Source organism: Ochlerotatus camptorhynchus, unplaced genomic scaffold (genome assembly GCF_037179485.1).
Source record: "Ochlerotatus camptorhynchus isolate MF236.1 unplaced genomic scaffold, CSIRO-AGI_Acam_v1.1 ptg000171l, whole genome shotgun sequence".
Classification (NCBI taxonomy): Eukaryota; Metazoa; Arthropoda; class Insecta; order Diptera; family Culicidae; genus Ochlerotatus; species Ochlerotatus camptorhynchus.
The window spans coordinates 350,774-373,772 of NW_027040661.1; the positions used below are offsets into that span (position 1 = coordinate 350,774).

The following is a 22,999-nucleotide window of genomic DNA, read 5'->3' on the forward strand; positions in this document are numbered from 1 at the left end:
CAAAGACCATTTTTTGATCAAATATAAGGAACAAAAGTTATTAATGATTCAAGTCACTGATGTCTTATGATTATGCTCAATCAACTGTTCAGCAGGCAACATTGGTGTTTATGGCGCGTAGAATAGAGGACAAAAATCATGGCTACTATGTCACACTGCAGAATACAGTGTTGCCCACAATACAGTTGCTTAATCGTGCCATAAGATTATCAATCTCTTAAACAATTAATAACTATTTAATTTGACGTTTGGCTGAAAAACGATTTTCTGCAAAGTTGTAGCTGATGAAAATTCCCATAAGAATAGCAATAGAATTTGTTAACAGTACAATATGTAAAAAAGCTAAAAGACAATGAACAAAAGGTTTTGTTTTCCCATAGTAATTTCCATATAAACTTCAAATGGTTTGTGCCAAGTCAGTTTCCAATCAAATGAGTTTAAACTTTTGGAGGTTAATCAGGACCCGATTTGGAACCGTTTGAACACCGTGGTGCGAAAATTTCAAATTTTGCATCAGTCTATTATTTATGTTCAATAACTTTTTATTGCAAATTTCGCACCTCATTTGACTCCTGTACTAATAATAAATGCACGATAATATTTACGCACTGATAAAAAAAACTTTAAAAATTGATCTTCTTACAGTATTTCAGAACTGAATTCATAAGTGTAGCTTTCCAATACTGTTGCAAAGCTGCTACTGCTTTCAAATAAGTCGATTTTTAAGTGTCTAGCCTGCGCTTTTTGCACAGGAGTCTAAAGTGCTGCAAAATGCGTACAAATAAACATCATAAAGACAAAGTAAAAGTTGATACTTCACTGGAACAAAAAATGATTACCCCATAGTAATTTCGATTTAAATTTTGAACGTATCGTATAAAGTCAGAATCAACTAGTTCAAACTTCTGCAAGATGTAGAAAACACCTTATTAAGTGCATCAAACTAATGTTACGGTGTCAGTTGAAACAACTTAGAGGATCTGTGCAATGACCGGCTCCAGGAGGCACATATGCTCAGCTCCACGAACTGGCAACCGGTTCAGGCAAAAGTGCCGTATCATGTCCGGTATTGTCGGAAAGGGCCGGCTGAATTGTCCTAGTATGAAATGACCAGTTTCCGGATCACGCTGTATTCGCATGTGCATGAATCCTTTTGCACTCCTGAAATGTTCAAATGTTAGTATTTGTTAGAAGTTTAATCCAATGCAACCAAGCGTTACTTCAAAGTGAGCGAATAGTCCTGCCGTGTTGATTCACTGTTGCGCACCAGAAAGCTTCCTTCCCCCAAAGGCCGTAAAATTTTCTCAGCATCTATTCGACTTATCGAACCGTGGTACCACCTGGAAAATCAATACATTTCATATTAGAACACTCCGATGTATGTCTTCCACTGTGAAGCTCATACCCTTGGCGGTCCAGTGGAATTGTTGCATCTATCAGTTCGACGTTGGATCTCACTGTGTTGAAGTTGAGGCCTAGATCGAGAGTTCCAAATTTCTTTGGAGGCTTGGGATTGCACTCGTTTAGATTCAGCGTAAGACTTTGCTTGTAAAATCCTGTGAAATAGAAGGATTATAAAGAATTAAAGTAACATTCATCGCATAGATCACATTCCAATCAATGCACAATCCAATCAAAAATTACCATTCCGCGCTCGTCGCGTATCTTATCCCATCACCAATCATTATTGTTTGTGCCAAAACAGCCATTCATCCTGCTATAACAATCATCTCGACATGCTTGGAATGCCACTGACACTGTCCCTGTCAAAACACATGAGCCCAAAACCATGCACCATTTGGTCGTCGAGCAATTAGTCCTCGTGGCTGATAAATTCATTATTTATTCCACACATGTTGATACATCCCCCAAACCTCTAACCGTCCCGACAATCACCCTAAATTCGCGAGAGAAGCATTTTTACGTTACACAGTGACGACCGTTTAGGGAGGAAAAAATAACCACTGCATGTGACAATGAGGAACATATCAGTTATTCAGCAATGCTTGTTTGGGAGGTTTTAATTACTGGCCATCGATGGATGTTTTTATCTGAGTGAAGCTAAAAGTATCGTAATCAAGGTTCGACCGGTCTAGGAGAAAACATTGTTGAAGTGAGTCTTGATATCCCAATTAACAATTCTGGTTTTATCAAGGTTTTGAAGATAGTTATAATTCTAAGAATTGGCTTGAACACCATAAAAAACCGGAAATATTACTTGGGATGTGTAGTTGGATGGAATTTTAAGATACAGTGGTCATAGGTGATCATAACCAGAGGTGGCATTGCCCATCTCACTCCGAGTATTTTTTTTTTCGTTTCGACCACATTTGACATTACCGATATCGAAACGAGTGAAACGCACAAGGTAGTACTAGACCTTCGAGCAAAATTCGGCATTGCGTAACATTATGTTCGAGCAGTTTTGGGCTCGAATCAAAAACAAATATCTCGACAAATTGAAGTTTTCGCCGCATTAAAGAGCACGAGAAAAACTTTAAATATACAAGTAACACACATTTATTTTACTTCTATCGTGCATGCTCCAATATGTAAGTACCGGAATGAAAAAATCTGAAACCTGACTTCATAGCACGTTTGTACATGAATTTCAAAAATCATGATTCTCATTCTGACCAGATCTATACCTAAGGATTAATTTGAGCCCAAATTCATGGCTATCTGCCCACTCATGCAAAAGAAACTCTCTGGAGAAAACTAGTGAAAGTTATTATTTTTTGATTTTATATGGGGAAACAATACCCCGCTTCCTTGGAACGGTCATAAAACCATAATGACTAAAAGAATCACCAAATAAATGAGTCTATTCCCTATTCTATACCATAAGTATTAATCGATTTTTAAAATGTACGAGCATTTCGCAAATGCAGACGCAAATGTTCGCAAAGAATTTTGAGAAACTCACGAATGAATTTCAAATATGAAATTATAAAAATCATAACCATATCACAAAGTACGATCAAATTTCTGATCAAAACACAAAACTGACATCTGCCGCCGTGTTCGCGAAAAATGTGTATCCTAGCCACGAACACGCATACAAAATATATGAGTTGGTTGGTGTCTAAACTATTTCCGGGCTTATTATTTTTATCTAGATAACAAATGTCTATGGTTTTGACTTATGGGATCGCTGCACATTTGAATCCGCCGTTATGGATTCTCGATCAAGAGTTGAGCTTAAGTTTCATGTCGGTTTGGCGGTGACCATATTGGCAACCATGCGGCAACATTGATTTGTTGCTTGCACAATGTGCTAACCACAAGATTAAGGTCTAAATCAATATTTATTCCTAGTTTGAAAAATACGCTGCACATATTCATATATATTTGATACCCTTTCTATTAAAATACTGTTCGAATACTCAAAACTAATTTTAGAAACATTATGTATGAATGAAAAATCGAAGTAATGTTTCTTATTGAAACGTAATCATTTTGACTATTCATTTATCAGATTATATAATGTGCACACTTTGTTGCTTCCCGGCTTAGACAAAACATTTGTAGTGTTCACAATACACAAATATGTCACTCGAACATGTATATGGGTCATTCCGCGCCAAGTGGTCACAAAAATTGCAAAAGTGAAATTGACCTCTTCCGATTTGGACCAAATTTGGAGGGAATGTTCATTTAAGTTCGAATTCTAAAAATCCAAAGTTGTGTGCTGATCGTAGCACCCCTCGATCAAGGGGCACATTTTTCATTTTTCATTATATTTTAGAAACCACTACATTCTTTTTTTCATATCTCCGGAACAAATAAAGCTACAAATTGCATTATGTACTGTTTTAATAAGGAAATTAGACAAGAAATCTAAATCTATAATTTTTGTTTCTGTACAGTATTGCCAAACATTTTTTATTTCTGTTTGAAAATTTTAAATGCAGTTTTCTCATAATACATATCTGATCATTTGTTTCTTACATTTTATTATAACAATTTAAAACATAAATTACAATTTACTTATTTTTCTTCTCAATGCTAGCACTTCGTGATGATTTCTTCCCATTATTATTCGAATCCACTTGCTTTGCACGTTTCGTTGCCACAACTCTAAAAGCTGAACCAGTTGTGGCACCAGAAACAGTTTTCATAATAAAGGTATCAATACCAGAAGGAGCTGCTGCATGTATTGAACGAATACTGGGAATAGATGCAGCTGATGAAAAACGGTGGAACAGTATTTGTTTTTCTTCGGAACAGATCTCAGATGACACAAATCTAACGTTTGTATTGCAATTCTTCATTGCCCAGTCATAGAGCTCCTTTTGCGTGCGAATAGTGGCTCCTTGTAAACTAGCTCGCGTTGTCAATCTCTTCAAAGTTCATCCCAATCCATCACTTGGTCCTTTGCCATGTGCCGTAACAAAGTAGTGCCACTCAGCGGGCACCCCAAATTTGCTTTCGTGAAAAACCAGGGTACCGCACCATCGGAGAAGTACGAGATTTTGGACAACTGTGATACCTAGGCTTTGAGATACTCTATGAAATGGCGCTGGAAAGCATGAAATGTTGTTGTGCTGTGCTCTAGAGTATCGGCCATTATGACGCAGTTCAATGGTACAACTTTATTCTGGTGTACAGTGTAGGCAGCAAAAGTGTGAACGGCTGCCAGCAAATTATTATAATGAATTCCCTGTACACTTAAAAAAAACAAAAGAATAGTTTTCAGAGAAATTTGCCACTACAACGACTTCACCTTCACGTAAGCTATGACGAGTGAATTTGAAAAACTCGGATTGTACAATATAGACCTGCTTTCGTACGGCTGGGATTGAAATGAATAATTCAAGATGAATTTTACCTGCAGATGGCTGGTCATTATCCATGCTTTTTTAACCGCCAGATGACATTGCACGCATACTTTCCGACCTTCGATAATTTTTGGCAAAGTTCTTATTGTACTCGTCATGAAACCGTGCAGAAATTGGTTTCAAACTCTTGCGACGAATAACTGTATGCACATTCAATGGGTTGCAGCACTGTCGTTGCATTGTCACATACAAGTCTCCATATTGCTTAGCATGGCCATCACAAACACTTTTCAGTTCCGTAACACCAGAACGAAGCTTGTAATTTTGTTCCACTGTTCGGGACCTAACACCACTGCGACCAGTAATTTGATCTATTGTAGTATTTCCCATATCCTTAGTTTAGTGCATGTCGCATTTCTCCATCACTATTGAGAAATGATGAAGTATTCGATTTTTTTACAGTTGTCATTCTTGCATTTATCTCAAGGATCCTACTCTAATTGAAAGGTCCCGTTATTTATACCCTTCGGAGTGTTGAAACACCCTCCAAAGGCACGCCCCTTGACAGTCAAAATTGGATTCCTTAGCAACAAAATTAAGGAATGACACCAATTATGACCATGCATCCCTAGTCTTAAGCATTTCAAATTAGGGAACAACGAATAGAAGATTAGGAATCACATAGATGAAGACTAATAAACTCATTTTTTCCTTGTTTCAAGATCATCCTCGGTGGACTAAGCCAAGTCTTGTCACTATCAACAAGGCATAAAAAGTAACAAGGACTAAGATGTGTTCCTTTGATTACTGAAAAATCCTGTTCCCCTAGTTTGAAGTAGTCAGGACTAGGAATTGATGGTAGATCTTACATCCCTTAACGTACCACGAAAAGGTGATCTACCTACGTTACGGGGGGTAATTGTGTTTCTTGTGTGTTTTAGGGTGTCGGAAGGTGTTTATGGGTGTTTCTGCATGTCAATCTAGCTGTCAAAACGTTTATTGAAAATTAATGCTTACTGGCTAGCATTACATCCACTTTTGTTTATAATCAGAATTCTTTTTTCTTGCTCTCCAAAAATTTACCAATTTAATCATGCACAGTGAAAGCACGGAATTCCAGAAATAATGCACACGTCTATGTAAACAACTTACAGGAATTCAAATTCGCATCCCTGATCGTCATCCGCAACACCTATCTAAAAGAATGTGCTGTGTATGTATGCCTGGAGTTCCATTCCGATCTCAAAAAGTACTCCCTCAGCCGTCGCATTCTCATGTCATGATGCTTGACATCCTGGCTCAAACCAGTAAAGTCCTCTCGAATCCATCCCAACCGAATTCCAGTCGCAAGCAAGCCCAGATAACCAAACCGAGCACGCCCCTTTCTAAGCAATCTCTGGATCTTAATTTCGCAAAAAAAACGAACTTATTTGTCAGCGGCAGCTAGTAGGATGGATCTCTCTGATTTGGTATTGTGTATATGAAATCAACGACGAAAGTTCATCGAACACATTAGAAAGAAATATCTGTCTTCAGGTATCGATCAATAATTGATTTGATAATTATTATCCGCTTCATTCATATACAGTTACAGATATTCTAGCTTGTTAGAGGTTGAAATTGTCGGTTTTTTCAATGTTGAGCTTGATGTTGATCTTGTTTCCTAATTGTGGGGGTGAGGGCTACTTCGGTTTTCCGATCAGTTTTTTTGTGGAATCCTACCGATTTTTAGAGGTCCCTACTTCAGGAAAAAAAATCAACAAAAACAAAAAAGGGCATCAAATGAATGGCAGTGCTGCCAGAAAAGATTGAAAAATTGGTTCTCATGGCGGTTGAAGGGTGTTTGAGTGTGTCGAAGAGTGTCGAAGAGTGTTTTTGATGTGTTTAACACAAGGTGGCAAAGTGGCTTACCCCATGAATAGAACACACCATTTTCCACTCGGTATCTGCAAACTTCTAATGAACTAGACAGATGCGCCAGAGATGCTTAAAACATAGACGCCTAATATATAAAAAAAATCATTTTCTGGATCGTATGCAAAACATGAGCAAATTACAGTTTAGTCCTACATTTCGCATTTTTGTCTAGTTATTGTGGGGATCTTGTACCAAAAAACATAGATTTAGGTCTGTTGTGCACTTACCTTCTGAAAACTTTTAAAATAATAGGTTTGGATATTAATTCCATTGCTTTAGAAAATGCATCAGAAAAATAAAAAACACTTTGTTTTAATTTGTTTTCCCAAAATGTTACATTGCGTTGAACTTTGTTTTAGAAAGTCTATCTTATGTAAAAATGCTGTGGGACACGATGGTGCAATCAAACCACATATTTAGATGCATCAACTTAAAAAAATCACGTTTAAAGTTTTAGTCGCTAAATAATATTTCATTTGGCAACACTGTTCTTGGTAATGTAATCGATTTTTTTTCTTTAAATATTATTTCACACAATAAGTCATGAGAATTAATCCACTTATTAAGAGGACATGGAAAAAAAAAAAATAAAAAAAAAAAGTTTTACCCTCATAATTTATGACATTGTTTATTCAAAATGCAATATCTCAAGAACTACGCAAATTACTTTTTGTCGTTAAGTGTTTCTTATGTAAAAAAGGATGAAAAACACGATGGTGTCCTTAAAATGAAAATTAAACGACACGTATTATGAGAAAACTTCATATAAAATTTTCAAACAAAAATAAAAAATGTTTGGCAACACTGTACAGAAACAAAAGTTACAGATTAAGATTTCTTGTCTAATTTCCTTATTAAAACAATACCTAATGCAATTTGTAGCTTTATTTGTTCCGGAGATATGAGCAAAAGAATGCAGTGCTTTCCAAAGAATCACGAAAAATGGAAAATGGGCCCCTTGACTAAGGGGTGCTCCGATTAGCATAAATCTTTGGATTTTTTAAAATTTGAACTTTAATGAACATTCTCTACAAATTTGGTCTAAATCGGAAGAGGTCAATTTCATGTGCTGTATACACTTGGCGCGTAATGACCCATATGCAAAACTAAACTAAAAAACATACATCCAGGCGTTTCGGAAGGACTGTTCGTTGCTTTCGGCACTATTTTCCTTTTATCCTTAGATACTGACTCGTTGATCAATTAAAAATGATAAGAAAAGTGATTGTAGTATACCTTGATTTGTCTCTATATCAATAAGCAGCTTGAGTGTCAATATCTATATCAATATATAGCTTGAGTGTAAAGAATTTGAGTGACTAAAATCGAGGTTTTCTGCATTTTCCAGTGGCGTTTCCTTAACCTCGATCTACCTGTGCACCAACTCTCAAAACATAAATAATAATCAATATATTGCTTGCAATAGATAGATATCGAGTAAATTAGAAGATTGAGTGTATTTCCAACCGATTCGAATATGAATATGGCATTAAATCTGGTTTTGAAAGTTGGTGCACAGGTAAATAGTGAGGTTACGGGACGCCACTGGCATTTTGTTATATTTTCTGTGTTTTAAGGAAATACCTGCATACATACATACATTTTGCATTTCACTACATATATTATATAAATTATACATTGCATGATATACTATTACCTTTAGCTTAATATTTCAGTTTACCCAAGCAAGTCATCGAAATTAATATGAAGCTGATGAAGCAGAAACATTAAATAATATGATATGTTTATAATTATTAAGCAGGTTATTTCTCGTCATGTTAGTTATTCATCACAATTTATAGCATTATTGTTAGTATCATTCGAGCAAAATATATTTAATTGCTTAATATATCCTATACATTTCAGTGTTGCATCCACCCGTTGTGAGCCGAGGAGGTGTAGAGCTGCATCTTATTATATGTAAAATACTTCTTCATTGCAGTACCAACTATATTATCCATATAAATGTATTTCATTATGTCATATTTTAATGTTCTGATATATTTCATTTCTCCATTGCATATATTTTCATTATATAAATAAATACTGGGTTGGGAGGGAGCATCAGGGTATCATTCAAACTGAAACTGGACGATGGTATGATTGACAGCCGGAGTCTAGGAGGGAATAAACACTATCATTTTCTATATCCTACCGATTCGATTGTGGTGGTGTGAATTCTACTCCAACAGTTTCAGGGCGATTGACGCGCCCTTCTTAACAAACCATCCAGTAGGAAGCTTAATAAGTATTGCGAATTGTGTTATTCGATTTGTTGGAGCGTAAGGAGATTCTTAAATTCCCGTGGATTTCGCGTAAGTGTCTCTGCTTACGGGTCCACCCCTCCGTTTTTGGCCCTTCATACAGCGATAAAGTGAATTCAGATCGGTAGCTCAAATTGATCTTGCTATTAAGTGGAGCTGCATACAAGATAAGTCTTGAAGGGATGGTGGCTACCTTACATACATACATACATACATACATACATACATACATATCAATAAGTAGCAAAATGCCGATTTTTAATATATCAGAAGGTCATCGATCGAGTGGTCACCTCACCCTCTGGAAGATCTGGATCATCCGTAAAACTTATTAGATTTTATTGTAGTATGCCTTGATTTGTCTATATATCAATATGTAATGTAGCAAAATACTGATTGTTAAAATATAAGGTGGTCAAAGACTCTGAATGGTCACCGAATGGTCCTAGGAACATGCATAAAATTAAATACTTCCTGTATTTGATTGTGATCATTATGCAATGTAGTAAACCACTGAATTTATATTCATCAGCTGGTATTAGACTCTCAGTGGTCACCGAATGGTCCATGGAAGATTCGAAACATCTGTAAATTTATGTACTTCTAAAATTCGATTATAGAAGGCCTTGCTCTGTTTCTATAACTAAGAGATAGAATTTTTTTTTTGATTTTTGAAAAATTTGAAATTTGATATCAGACTGCGGAAATTTTCAAATTGTGGGAGTTAGCATTTTGCAAATTGTGGTTCTAAGCACAATTCGAAAATTGCTGCGGTTTGGAATCAAATATATTTCAAATTTATTTATTTTTTTATTTAAGACATGTTTTCTACAAAATTACTGGTTTTTCTGTTCAAAATCCAAATTCTGTTTATAAAAAATTCTCTAATATCTTCTTGACAAATTATGAATGGTGTAAAGAAAAACTGTATGAGGCTGTCGGGCTGTGTGCCGAAGTGAAATAAGGTATACTGAAATGGAGCCGCACACATCAACCAAAAGAGTTTTCAAAATATCCATGTACCATTGAGCAGGTATATGATCTTCGAAAGATCTTTCGAAACATTCCTGATCAACGTACACTTGCGGGAATTTCTAAAAGACATGGTTGGATTTTTCAAAACTATTATGGGTCTTCAGAATTATAATTAACTAATCGAAAATATCCAGATACCACAGTGCAAGTCTATGATCTTCTAAAATTTTTGGAAAAATTTTGATCATCCTTCTTTCTTGCGAGAATATCTAAGAGTCGTGATTTCATTTATTGAACAATTAGAGATCATTGGAATGATTACAAATCAATCAGGAAAATTACCAAAATATTCAGAGACCATAGTGCTGGATCTTCTGAAGGTCTTTGTAAAAAAAATCCTGATCACCTACTCTTGGGAGACTTTCTAATATACATTATTTGATTTATTGAACAATTAGAGGTCTTCCGATTATTAAGTAACTAACCATAAACATCAAGACGCCATAGTGCAGGTCTATAACCTTCTAAAGTTCTTTACAACAATTTCTGATCAACCTACTTTCTTGCGAGAATAGAAAATAAGATTAAGATACAAGATTTGATTTATTGAGCAATTAGAAATGTTTAGAGTAATTACTAATCAACCAGTAGAATTACCATGATAATAAGAGAACATAACGCTGGTCTATGGTCTTTTAAAGGTCTTTGTAAATTTTTTGATCAACCAACTCTTGGGAGAATTTCATAATTTTTAATTAACCTACTTTCATGCGAGAATATTTAAGAGAATATTTATTGAACAGTTAGAGATCTTCAGAATAATTAGGGTGGAGCACTTCTTCGGCTTGGTGCTGGTCTATGATATTCTGAAAGTCTTTGGAAACATTCTTGATCAACCAACTTTTGCGAGAGAGTAAGAGAGATATTAGATTAGATTAAAGGTATTCAGAATAATAAGTAAAGAACCAGAAATATAAAAAATACCATAGTGCAGGTCTATGATCTTATAAAGTTCTTAAGAATAATGTTGATCAACCTTATATCTTGCGAGAATGTTCTTTTTCTTCGCATTTCAAGCTTATTGCATATTGCATATTAGCTTATTGCGTGCTCTCAACTTAGATTTCTAGATGCACTTCCACAGTTATTAATTGAAAGCTTTCGATGCCTGTACCATTTTTGCATTAGTATAATTGTGTGTATATTGTAGCATCATACTCTATGCCCAGGGAAGTCGAGAAATTTTCCAACCCGAAACATTCCTAGACCGGACCGGGAAATGGAACCCAGCCACCCCCAGCATGGTCTTGCTTTGTAGCTGCGCCTTTACTGTCTGAGCTAAGGGAGGCCCACTTCGAGAATATCAAAGTGTCATTATTTGATTTATTGAAGAACATTAGATCTATGAAATAAAAACCAAATAACCAGAAAAATTGCCAACATATTCAGAGACCATTGTACAGGTCTATGATCTTCTGAAGAAATTTGGACAAATTCATGATCAACCTATTGTACGATAATGTCTAAGATGCTTGATTGGATTTATTGATCAATTAGAAACTATCAGAATAACTACTAATCAACTTGAAGATTTCCTAAAATATTCACAGAAAATTATGATAATTTTTGATCAACTTACTATTTTCCGAAAGTATCGTATAGTCATGATTGGATTTATTGAACATTTAGAGATCTTCCGAATAACTATCATTCAGCCAAAAGAATTTCTAAAATACCGAGAGACCTTAGTGCAGGTCTATGATCTTCTGAAGGTATTTGGAAAAAAAAATTATCAACCTACTTCCTTGCGTGAATGTCTAAAAGGCATGATTTCATTTATTGAACAATAAGAGATCTCCAAAATAATTACCAATCGATCAGAAGAATTGCCATAGTGCAAATCTATGATTTCCTGAAGGTCTTTGGAATAATTCCCGATCAACCTACTCTTGCGAAAATATCTAAGAGACATAATTTGATTTATTGAACAATTAGAGGTCTTCAGAATAACAAGTGACTAACCAGAAATATACAGACACAAACAAACATCCAGAGCAGATCTATGATCTTCTGATCTTCTTTGAAATAATTTCGCATCATCCTTTTTCTAGCAAGAATATTTAAGAGACATGGATTGATTTATTTAACAATTAGAGTTTTTCAAAATAATTAATAATCAATCATAAAAATTGCCAAAATATTAAGAAAACATAATGCTGGTCTACGGTCTTCTGAAGGTATTTGAAATAATTTCTGATGAACCTTCCTTTTTGCGAGAATGTCTAAGAGGCATGATTTGATTTATTGAACGATAAGAGATTTCAGAAAAATTATCAATCAACTAGAATAATTTTCAAAATATCCAGAGACCATAGTGCAGACCAATGAATTTCTGAAGGTCTTTGGAAAAAAAATCCTGATCAACCTTTTCTTGCGGGAATTTCTTACAGTCATGGTGTGATTTATTGAGAAATTAGAGGTTTTCATAATAATTAATAACGAACCAGGAATATCCATAGACCTTAGTGCAGATGGATGCAGATCAGGAAGTTCTTTGGAATAATTTTGATCAATCTACTTTCATGCTAGTATATCTAAGAGTCATGATTTCATTTATTGGACAATAAGAGATCTCGAGAATATTTACCTAAACATCCAGGTCCATGATTTTCTGAAGGTCTTTGAAACAATTCCTGATCAATTTATTCCAGATATAAGGAGGAATCATCAATCCATCAACCAGGAGAATTTACAAAATATTTAGAGACCATAGAGCAGGTGTATGATCTTCTGAAGGTCTTTAGATACATTTCCTTCCTTTAGATACAGATGAACCTACTCTTGCGAGAATTTCCAAGAGACATGACTGGATTTATTGAAAAATTAGAGGTGTTCATAATCATAAGTTACTAACCAGAAATAACCAGAGACCTAGTACATGTCTATGATCTTCTGATGTTCATTGTAATAATAATTGCAGATCAACCTACTTTCTTGCGAGACTAAGGATTGTTCAAGTTATAGAACGGACACACACTACCAGTCCCAACTTTTTTTTTATTTGACTACTTAGTTTAATGCTTTCATCGGCATGTTTTAAACTATTCTTATAAGCAACATAGCAACAATAATACACGATATTTTTGAAGCAGAACATTTGAAACACATACAATAATTTTTGTTCTGATTATTAACTTTGTCAACATACCTTTTATCGCATTTTGTTCTAATTAAAAGATCTGACAAATGTAATGGTTATGATTTTGTACCTGAAAACTTCTACGTAAGTGTATAAAGTGGATCCCATTGTAGAGGAAGATTTAAGCAATTTAATGCAAAAAACCCCAAATGTTTGCGTTTTTTCAAATGCTCACAAAAAAATTCCGAAAATCGTCGAGTTCTTGACGTGTTACTTGTATATCCCCCCCCTCCCTTCATAAAGCTATACAGAGCCAAAATCCAACAATTTATCAAATAATAATAACACTGTTTCCACGAAAAGTCGTAGGGGGATTGTGATGAGTTCTTCGGATGTTTTCTGGGAGAAGCCTCTTTCATAAACAAAACTTATCTTAACTGTCTGGGAGGTAATTTACCGTGTTTTTGTTCAACCTCCTACTATTTGACAGACTCTTTGGCCAGTCTACGATTCCAAACTTATATAAGCAATACGCATCATTCGAATGTTTGAATACCGGTGGCTGGTGGTTATTGACATCGGTTACACTTTCTTTTCACATTATCCTCGGTCTCCGTGGTTGTCCCGTCCATTTCTACTATTTATTCGTTAATTACTTACACCACCTCTTCCGTTTTCTTGCCGTTCATGTCCAACAAAGCACCATCTGCAACCACACCAGCGTGCATATTGTGTACTTCGTCTTGTTTTTGTGTTGATTTACTTGGCTGCTTCCGTACTTCTCGTTTGGAGGAGTTGCACAAAAAATGCGTGTTCCCGATCCCGTCATAGAGATTGAGGAAATGATGCGTGGATGATATCTCCTACTCCACGTCCATGTATTCACCTGTGTGCATGTCGAGGTTCAGCTCCGCAGTAAACTTCTCCCGGATGACAAGCTTAACCTTTCCAAATCTCTACAGCACCAATGCTAGATCGCGATCCGGGACCTTCGGTGGGAGATCGTACACTGCATTCATTGAACGTTTTCCCCCAACAGTTGCCATGCGTTCTTGCACTGCCTTTTCATCAGAATAATGAAAAGATAATTACTCGAGGTTATGCTGCCATTGATTCTTACGATTTGAACTTGATGGAAATCGCTTTTTCCGCCGTAATTTGATATGATGCTTCCATCTCAATGTGACTCGCATATGGAGCGCCAAATCCTCACTTCTATCATTTTGATTTGTGTTTTGATATTGAATTTCGTCTTTTTGAAATATACTGGGGTGCACATAAAACAATGTGTGTGACGAAATAGTGCCATGTTTTAAAAGTTTACCTGTAACTGGATGGATGGACTATAATTATTTTCACACCATTTGACCTACATCAAGGATTCTTTTGGTATAAATATTTTAGTAGTTTATCATTACTAAACTATTGAAAATTGATCAAGCTTTTGTCCGTAATCAATCAATCACTTGCTTTACTGCTATGACTATCGAGAGAACCTAGAGAGGCGAGCCGATAGCTAGGTTATTAAAGAGCGTACCTATACGTTTCAGCTTGTCTGTAGATGTAGAAACCAATGAAATTATCTCAAAATTAAGTAGGATTTCACTCAAAATCGTTGAATGTGGGGTTACTAACTAAGCTAGCATAATTTTCCTAGATTTTGTTCAAAAACCTGCTTAGGGAGTATCCTCTAAGTACGGCACGCTCTCACCGGTGGGAGGAATTACAAATGTGTGATAAGCAATGCATTAGGTTTAGGAAAAACGTGACGAAAAGGGGAGGGTAATGATATCCATAAATTTCGCGTGATGTTCTTAATTTAATATGAGGAACATCTAGGAAAATGTTACGTCTTTTATGTCTATGAGTATACTCTTAGACCCAGTGAAAGGTTGCAACCGAGCGGACAACAGATTTTTCTTAATAATTTATATTCAGCTGGATTTGCTGGCCAGCTCCTTCGCCAGCTTTCATTCTACCAGCGGCCTGAGATTGAGTTTTTTGTTTCATATTTCGTCATATTTGAGCAATTTTTTTGAGAAAAATCGAGGAACATTTTACTTACTTAATGAGTAACTCCACTTTCTACGATTGTTCGTGAGATGACGTGATCTTCATCAATGTTGTTCAGATGGATTGGATAATAAACACTTCAGTTCGTAATTCGCCCTCCAGGTGGCACTAATATGAAATTTTAAAATTTCAACTGATTTTATTTGAAGATTTCTCGACTTCTTTCTCATAGAACCTTAAAATTCATCGTATGGCAGTATTTTTTCGCAACCATATCAACTAGCTAGCTGAGATATAATGGGTGCACATGATGTCTGCTATTGGCATTTTACTCCTATTTCCCCTTCAGAATTTGACCGTCGTCACTCAGCAGCCCAAGTAACCACTAAGCCCTCTAGTCGTATATGGGCTTTATATTTCAAAACCTCAATGGTTACTTGGGGTATCATTTGGAATACCTTGACCTTGATGCAACATTTGGATGATATAGGACTAAAATTTCGATTCACTTTATGGTTTAAATAGAGATCTTCCGTTACATTGGTATTCTACATCCATCTCCTCTACTGTTTTTTTGCAACTATGTTTCGAATAGAAGACTCAACGTATAGAATTTTCTTTTTACGCACTAATGAATCATCGCCCACATAAAAAGCAGCAAAAAAGCAGCTCCCTAAAAACTCTTTAAGCACCCAATATGCTGCAGAGCTGCAATAACGAATGGCTTCTACCATCACTGCGGCGTACAGATATGTCGCGCAAATGTTGCCCAAAACACAAATTTCCTGCATTGGACGTCCACATGCGGTTCTTCTCACACCAAACCGTTCAATTCATTGTTGCACTCATGTGACGACTCTTTCCAAGTCTCACCTCCCGCCATCTGATGACCATCCATCCAACCCGAAGCGATCCCTTTGTCTTTCAGCGAGTAGGAGTGAGTTTTCACGTATTCCGTTGTTTCATTCCCTGTTTTAGAAAAAGAGAAGAGATTAATTCCTCCTCTGAATGCGTAATGCATTTCCCCCGACAATGCAGACCAACTGATAGGCAAACTGATGCTGCTCGATACATAATGTATGAACATTTTACGCACATAAATCATACCATCTGATAGATGAAATGGTCATTAGATCGAATCTTCCCACTGTTTAGAATGGTTTGGATGGCTGTCGGAACAACCATTAGCACGTGTTACATGACTCAATCACAGATCGGAAACATTCGCAGCTTGGTGGTGGTTTTGCAGGCAGTAAACCGAGTAGGGCATTAATTATTGAAAACGGGATGTGTTTCTCTGGCAAACATGCAACCCCTTGGTATGGTTACTTTTGATTGAAATGTTAACAAAAACCGCAACGTGATACGGTCGTAAAATTTTAATGATCCGCAATGGCAGACTGCTTCGCGTTTGTGTGATTTGCGATTGGTACGTACCTCCGGTGACTACCGCTTTATTATCAGAATCTCGCATCGATAGACTGGAAGAAGCTTGCGATAGTCCACTGGATTCCGTACTGGTTTGCAGCAGAATGCCGGATGTGGAAGGGATGGCAATTTGATTCTGATTTTGAGACAACCGAAGCCGTCGTCGAAGCTTAGGCATATCGAAAGGAAGATCACCAACGTCTACCGAGGTTACGCTCCCGGAAGTGCACGGTTCCTATGGAAAAATGCGGTTAATATCTAATTCTAGTAGAAAATTGACATGTGTACCTGTTGCATGTGAGCTCGTCGTCGCCTTAGCTTTGGCATATCAAATGGAAGATCGCTAAAATCCTGGGGAAGTGCTGATTTACCATGATCCGATTTCTCCAATCCGAGCGTTGCTCGTTGAATACCCAAATTTAGGAAATTCGTTCGTGATTTGACATCCTCTCGTGAATGAAGTGATATTCCACTGTCGGATCCTTGTATTTCCGGACCTGATACAGTTGAACGTTCAAAATTTAGATTATGCTTCTTGATACTCAAATACTTACCAGTAATTAACAGAAGAGCCTTATTCGGAGCCGATCGCCTCGCTTTAGGTACAGCCAATTTCACAGCCCCATTCTCATCATTATCCCTTTTTGATATTGCTCCAGTAGTTGCCGTTTCGTCCGGAGACTGCTTCTGAGAGTTATTCCTATTTATATCTGATGTCTCCGAGCCCGGTTCTTGAGAAGACTTATCCGAAATGGGACTAAGAATGTTCAGCTTGTTATGGATAACCACGGGAGCTCGCAATGGAAAGGCAATTGTGTGCCCCGAATCGGAGCTATGTGAACTAAGCGAAGACGAATGCCGTGAATCTGAGCTGGATGTGCTTCGGTTTCCCTCACTCGTACTGGATTTAAGCGATTCCATGCTGCCACCACTGCTTGAGGTAGCCATGCTTTCGGTCGAGGAAAAGTTCCTTCCCCGTTGCTTATGACTTCGATGACTGCGCTTCAGCTCGAGAACTCGCTCTGGCTCGAGGCACATCGTTGACCGAGGCCTATCACTGTTCTTAGGACTATTGTAAGAGGAATTGTTAATACTACCATCACAACTGCCGGAAGGAGGAACTTCACTGTTACGTATCGCCTGGATATCCAGCCGGAGGTCTTTCAACCGCGGATGTTGCGCCGCATTGGAAGAAGGAAGATTGGGAGCACTTTTTATGCTGTTGATGAAGAAGCGTTCATGTTTGCCGGGAAACTTCATGGGAAGGGGAGCGGTTGATGGCGGAGAAGGCGTGTATCCACGCAGTGGAAGTTGGGAGGAAGACGTAGAATTTGCATTGGTAATATTGTCAAATTGTTTGTCGATCTGTAGTTTTTCCAGATCTTGGGAGAGATTTACTTCCGGAGCATTTTCAATTTCCACCGTTGTTTGAATTTGTGTTGATGAAGGCGGTTTCAGAGAACCCTTCGACCTCTTTGTCTCTCCGCGTTTGCTTCGGTCTCGGTTCTCTTTATTCTGGCAAGATACCATATTGCTACTGCTGCTGTTGTTACTCTTGCTCAGCTGTAGCAGTACTGATTGATTGGTTACACGATCAACCTCGTCCAAATCGTCGTCCGATCGGGTAATCTTCGAATCAAATGCCGTCTCGTAGATTTGCCTTGTTCTTATGCTCGTCATATCTTCATTAACAGTGGCAGAATTGTCACTCAGTGTACAATCGGCACAGTCCTGAGCGCCTGGTTGATGCACGTAGAATATGCTACGGGGTCGGAAGAGCTCATCGTTGTCCTCGCCGAATGCGGGTGTGGCACAGGCACAAACTGATGCTGGACCGAGCATTCGATGTGGTGGCATTGAGGGGTCTACCGACGGTGGGAGGTTACAATTTGAACGCACTATAGCCAATGCTTGCGCATGCCAATCTCTTCTTTTTAGACATTCAGAACAATCCGAATCGTCCGAGGTGGTGGTAGACGGTGAGTCACAGCGGATAATTCGAACTCCCTCCTCAGTAATCGAATAACGTTTCGGAAGGCAGACCTCCTTCTCTGCTGCCGGAGTATCTAAGCTACTGCTCTTCCTATATCTGGGACCGGGTTCACGTTGACGGGCACTTGCTGAAGATGCTCTGCTACTGGCTCTTTTGGCTCCAGTAGATTCTGATTGAATAAATCCAGATCCCGCTTGTTGTTCCTGTTGGGATTTGTTTTTCAACAAATCTGAATAATAGTAGGGAGACGGATTTCGTTTCGATGTGTCTGGAACGGTGGTCTTGATAGGACTCTGGCGTAGCAGTAGGGGCTGTACTAGATCTTCGGATATACTATCCGGTGAGTTGAGTTCAGGAACTTTATTTAATTCGTCTTCTTCATCGTCGTTATACTCCTCCTCGGATGTTATAGGTGCAGAAGATCCTGAAACTATTTGGCAATCTAAACTCAATATTCATCAGAGCAAAACCTTACCATACGTACCAGAACTGAAATTTTCATTGATGTACTTGACCTCACAGTTACTGCTTGGTCTCCTCGGTTGCCGTTGCTTCGACCGACCGGTGCTGCGTTTGTAACTCCGCCTGGTGTCGAAAATCTCCTCGACCGTTTTAATAGCTATTGCATTTGCGGCGATCTCACTGGCCCCCGTCGAAATGGATGTCGGAAGAAGAGGGGGTGGCAATTGTGGTTGCTGTTGCTGATGTTGGTGCTGGAGGGAGTGCTGTAGTGTACCCGTTCCCAATCCACTTACGCCAGTACCGATACCGACCGTTACCGCTCCCAAACTGTTGGTCGGAGCTGCTGACAAGGGTTGCTGTAAGTTTAACGGTTCTAGAAACGAAACCTGAAAGTGAAACGAATGTGGAGAAGAAAATTTGATCTAATTATTGCTAATTTTGCCATTTCATTTGGATTACGAGAATTTGTTTTGCTATGAGCAATGCGATGCCTGTTGCCTTTTTAAATCCTTCTATAGAGCTTTCAATTGCTATTGGTTTCTCCATTCTGGACAAGGGAAAGCAATTTGTATTGAAATGGGACTTCACAAATGAAAAGGCAATTATTCGTGAGTGCTGAGGAGATGGAATTCCAGTACCTACAATGAATGTGATGCTCCCCCATCAAATGTACATATTCGGCTTTTGTTGGTGCGTACTTTAATTGGCTGCCTATTAGTATGTGAATATGGCTTCAAGTGTTGTTTAATGACTCCAGGTAGTTCTGGATGGTTTCTTGAGGGTGGGATGCTGGATAAAATTCAATTAGGCGTGTTTGGCACATAGTAAAATCGATGCATTTAATTTGCAGGGCTTGTGGAATTTATCGGTATATATGTACAAACCTACTCCTATCATGATGCAGGATAGGAATTTGGATCAAGAGCACTACGGAGTGCCACGAGAAGGAAGTGAGGATTTCAGGCTATAAATCTAACTTCATTGGAATGCAAACACGATATACTGTATTAGTTACTGGGTAGTGACTTCAATAGAAAAATAGATACAGATTTGAAATTATTATATGTATTGAATTCATTAAATAGTGCACCTAAAAGCGACATTTAATATAGTCATTCAAATTCACGAAGCATTAAAAAATAAAACAAACACTCATATGTGGTGGTAAATCTTATCGGATCGGTAGAGATGAACTAGCCTAAGGCTAAAAATCTCTTTAATAAAGCTTTAAAAAATAAAATTATCGGATCGGAAGCTAATTGTGAAGATTGGAAATTAATCATCTGAGCCGTTCACCAATTTTAGCAGGCGTACCTTTGTGTGCGTTGTTGTTGTTCTTGTTCTTGCTGTTAACGTAGTTGTTGTTGGTGCTCCTACTGAGAGTATTGCTACTGCTGTTGCAAGCGGAGCAGCGTTGCTTTGGGTGAGATTTGCGCTCACAATTGCGACATGTTTTCACTTGGTTTGGGTATGATACCAGTGTAATTTCGCCATCCACGGTGATGAATGACGGGATGGGAAGAATAAGTCTCATTTTCAAAACACGCACTCCATTGCTGAAGCCTGGAAAATAACTCTTCCAAACCTCACCGCGAATTGCTATCACCTCTCCATACTGGCGCATATGGTCGATGATAGCCACATTCTCCATGTCATCTGGGAGATCATGCAAACGTACGTCGTCAGCGCTGCTTTCGACATAAATTGGAATAAAGATCTTTTTTCCCTCATACTCCATAAAATGCTTCAGGTGATGGGCTGAAGTGATTCTTCTAGCTACTTCGTTACTTTGCATACCCAGGTATACAACGTTTTTCACATTGTGTGGCTGGATGCATTTCACTTGTGACATATCAAGTTGCAGTTCACTTTCTAAAAATCGTTTGATTTCCGAAATACACGGTCGCTTAGGCAGAATGGATGTATCCAAAACGACACAGTTTTCTCGCAAAGCTATGGGCAACAAAACTCACGCGCGTCACACAAAAGAACTTCGAGAATGGTATTATACGTCTGATCGGTTAAGGAGATGGATAGCAACTCATATTGTTTATATTAAAACACATTAAATTTGCAACAAAAAAGCTCATAATGCTTAAAATGCCAAAGTTTTTATTTGCGAGATACTCGTAGGTTAAAATTCACTTATCGCAAATTTTAAGAAATTTTCGCCCTTTTGAGATGTTAACTCAAATTGCATATCTTTTTAAAATATTTTTGTATATTTATTTTGTAGCTTAGGTAAAAAAATACCTATTTACACTGTGTATTTGCAAGGCAAATCATAATTAAAAAAGTTATGAATTATTGAAAAAATAAGTATTTTCCAAAATACTACCGATAGTTATCGAATATCTTTGAAATAGTGTTAATATTAAAACACATTAAATTTACAACAAAAAATCCCATCATGCTTAAATTGCCAAAGTTTTTATTTGCGAGATACTCGTAGGTTAAAATTCACTTATCGCATATTTTAAGAAATTTTCGCTCTTTTGAGATGTTATTCGTGAGTGTTAAATTTTGAAAGTATTTTTAACAAAAAACCCAATTAATTTCCTTAAACTTTGCTATTCACAGTTTTTTAATCATACGCATGAGTTGTAAATCTTTAAGCCACGCCTCTCCCCATTGAAAAGTGCTACTCCCGTTATAACACCGTGCACTACTCGATTGTGCTATACGCAAGTAGCACCTTAGCTGGTCCTATTACTCTCTCCTAAATATGAAATCTCTCACTCCTTAGTTTCTTTCTCCTTCCAAATATAAGAGACGCGCTCCCTTATTTTAGAGTAAAGGGTTATACGGTCAAAATTTGGTCAATATCAACTTGACGTATTTCTTTCAATTTTGCATTTAAAAAACCTGAACACCCCTCATTTTGAAGGTGTGTGTGTGTAGAATGTTGCTCCTATTTTGATTTTGGAATTCACTCTTCAGTTGTCAAAATGCCGTCCAAGCAAGAAGAGCAGCGTATCAAAATTTTGCTCGCGCATCGCGAAAATCCGAGCTACTCGCACGCAAAGTTGGCAAAATCGCTAAAAGTTGCCAAATCAACCGTTACAAATGTAATTAAAGTGTTTGGGGAACGTTTGTCGACAGCCAGGAAGTCTGGATCGAGGGGAAATCGAAAACCGGAAGCCGCTGAGACGACAAAGAGTGTTGCCGGTAGTTTCAAGCGAAACCCTAACCTCTCTCTCCGAGATGCCGCAAATAAGCTGGGTGTATCGTCTACAACCGTGCATCGAGCCAAAAAACGAGCCGGACTATCGACTTACAAGAAGGTAGTGACTCCAAATCGCGATGATAAACAAAATACGACGGCCAAAGCGCGATCCCGGAGGCTGTACACGACGATGCTGACGAAGTTTGACTGCGTGGTAATGGACGACGAAACCTACGTCAAAGCCGACTACAAGCAGCTTCCGGGACAGGAGTTTTATACGGCAAAAGGAAGGGGAAAGGTAGCAGATGTTTTCAAGCACATGAAACTGTCAAAGTTCGCAAAGAAATATCTGGTTTGGCAAGCCATCTGTACCTGTGGCTTGAAAAGCAGCATTTTCATAGCTTCCGGGACTGTCAACCAAGAAATTTACGTGAAAGAGTGTTTGAATAAACGTCTGCTGCCTTTCCTGAAGAAACACGGTTGTTATTACGGTAAAAAGGCCATGGAGTGGTACGCCGCCAACAACGTGCAGGTGGTTCCCAAGGACAAGAACCCTCCCAACACGCCAGAGCTCCGCCCAATTGAGAAATACTGGGCTATTGTCAAGCGGAACCTAAAGAAGACCAAAAAAACTGCTAAGGGCGAGCAGCAGTTCAAGGCAAACTGGCTTTCTGCGGCGAAGAAGGTGGACAAGGTGGCTGTACAAAATCTGATGGCAGGGGTCAAGCGTTAGGCCCGGCAATTCGGATTTGGAAAAGCGGAAGCCTAACTGAATATTTTTCCTGAATTTTATACTAATTGAACTTGAAAAAGAAATTTAATTTGATTTTTTAAATAAACGATTTCACCGATTTACACGCG

At 37.9% G+C, this 22,999-nt stretch overlaps 1 protein-coding gene across 1 annotated transcript in view; it reads right to left on the minus strand.

Annotated features, from left to right (window-relative positions):
• Positions 1–663: 663 nt before the first annotated feature.
• The window catches only part of LOC135701666 (uncharacterized), a 410,000-nt gene continuing 387,664 nt past the window's right edge, over positions 664–22,999 (minus strand). The window contains exons 5-11 of the mRNA XM_065222524.1: positions 18,995–19,358; positions 17,072–18,952; positions 16,806–17,014; positions 16,527–16,752; positions 1,406–1,556; positions 1,221–1,340; positions 664–1,161 (exon numbers count right to left, since the gene is read on the minus strand). Coding sequence (XP_065078596.1) covers positions 972–1,161; positions 1,221–1,340; positions 1,406–1,556; positions 16,527–16,752; positions 16,806–17,014; positions 17,072–18,952; positions 18,995–19,358 — 3,141 coding nt within the window. The 3' untranslated portion in view covers positions 664–971. The remainder of the gene's footprint in view (positions 1,162–1,220; positions 1,341–1,405; positions 1,557–16,526; positions 16,753–16,805; positions 17,015–17,071; positions 18,953–18,994; positions 19,359–22,999) is intronic.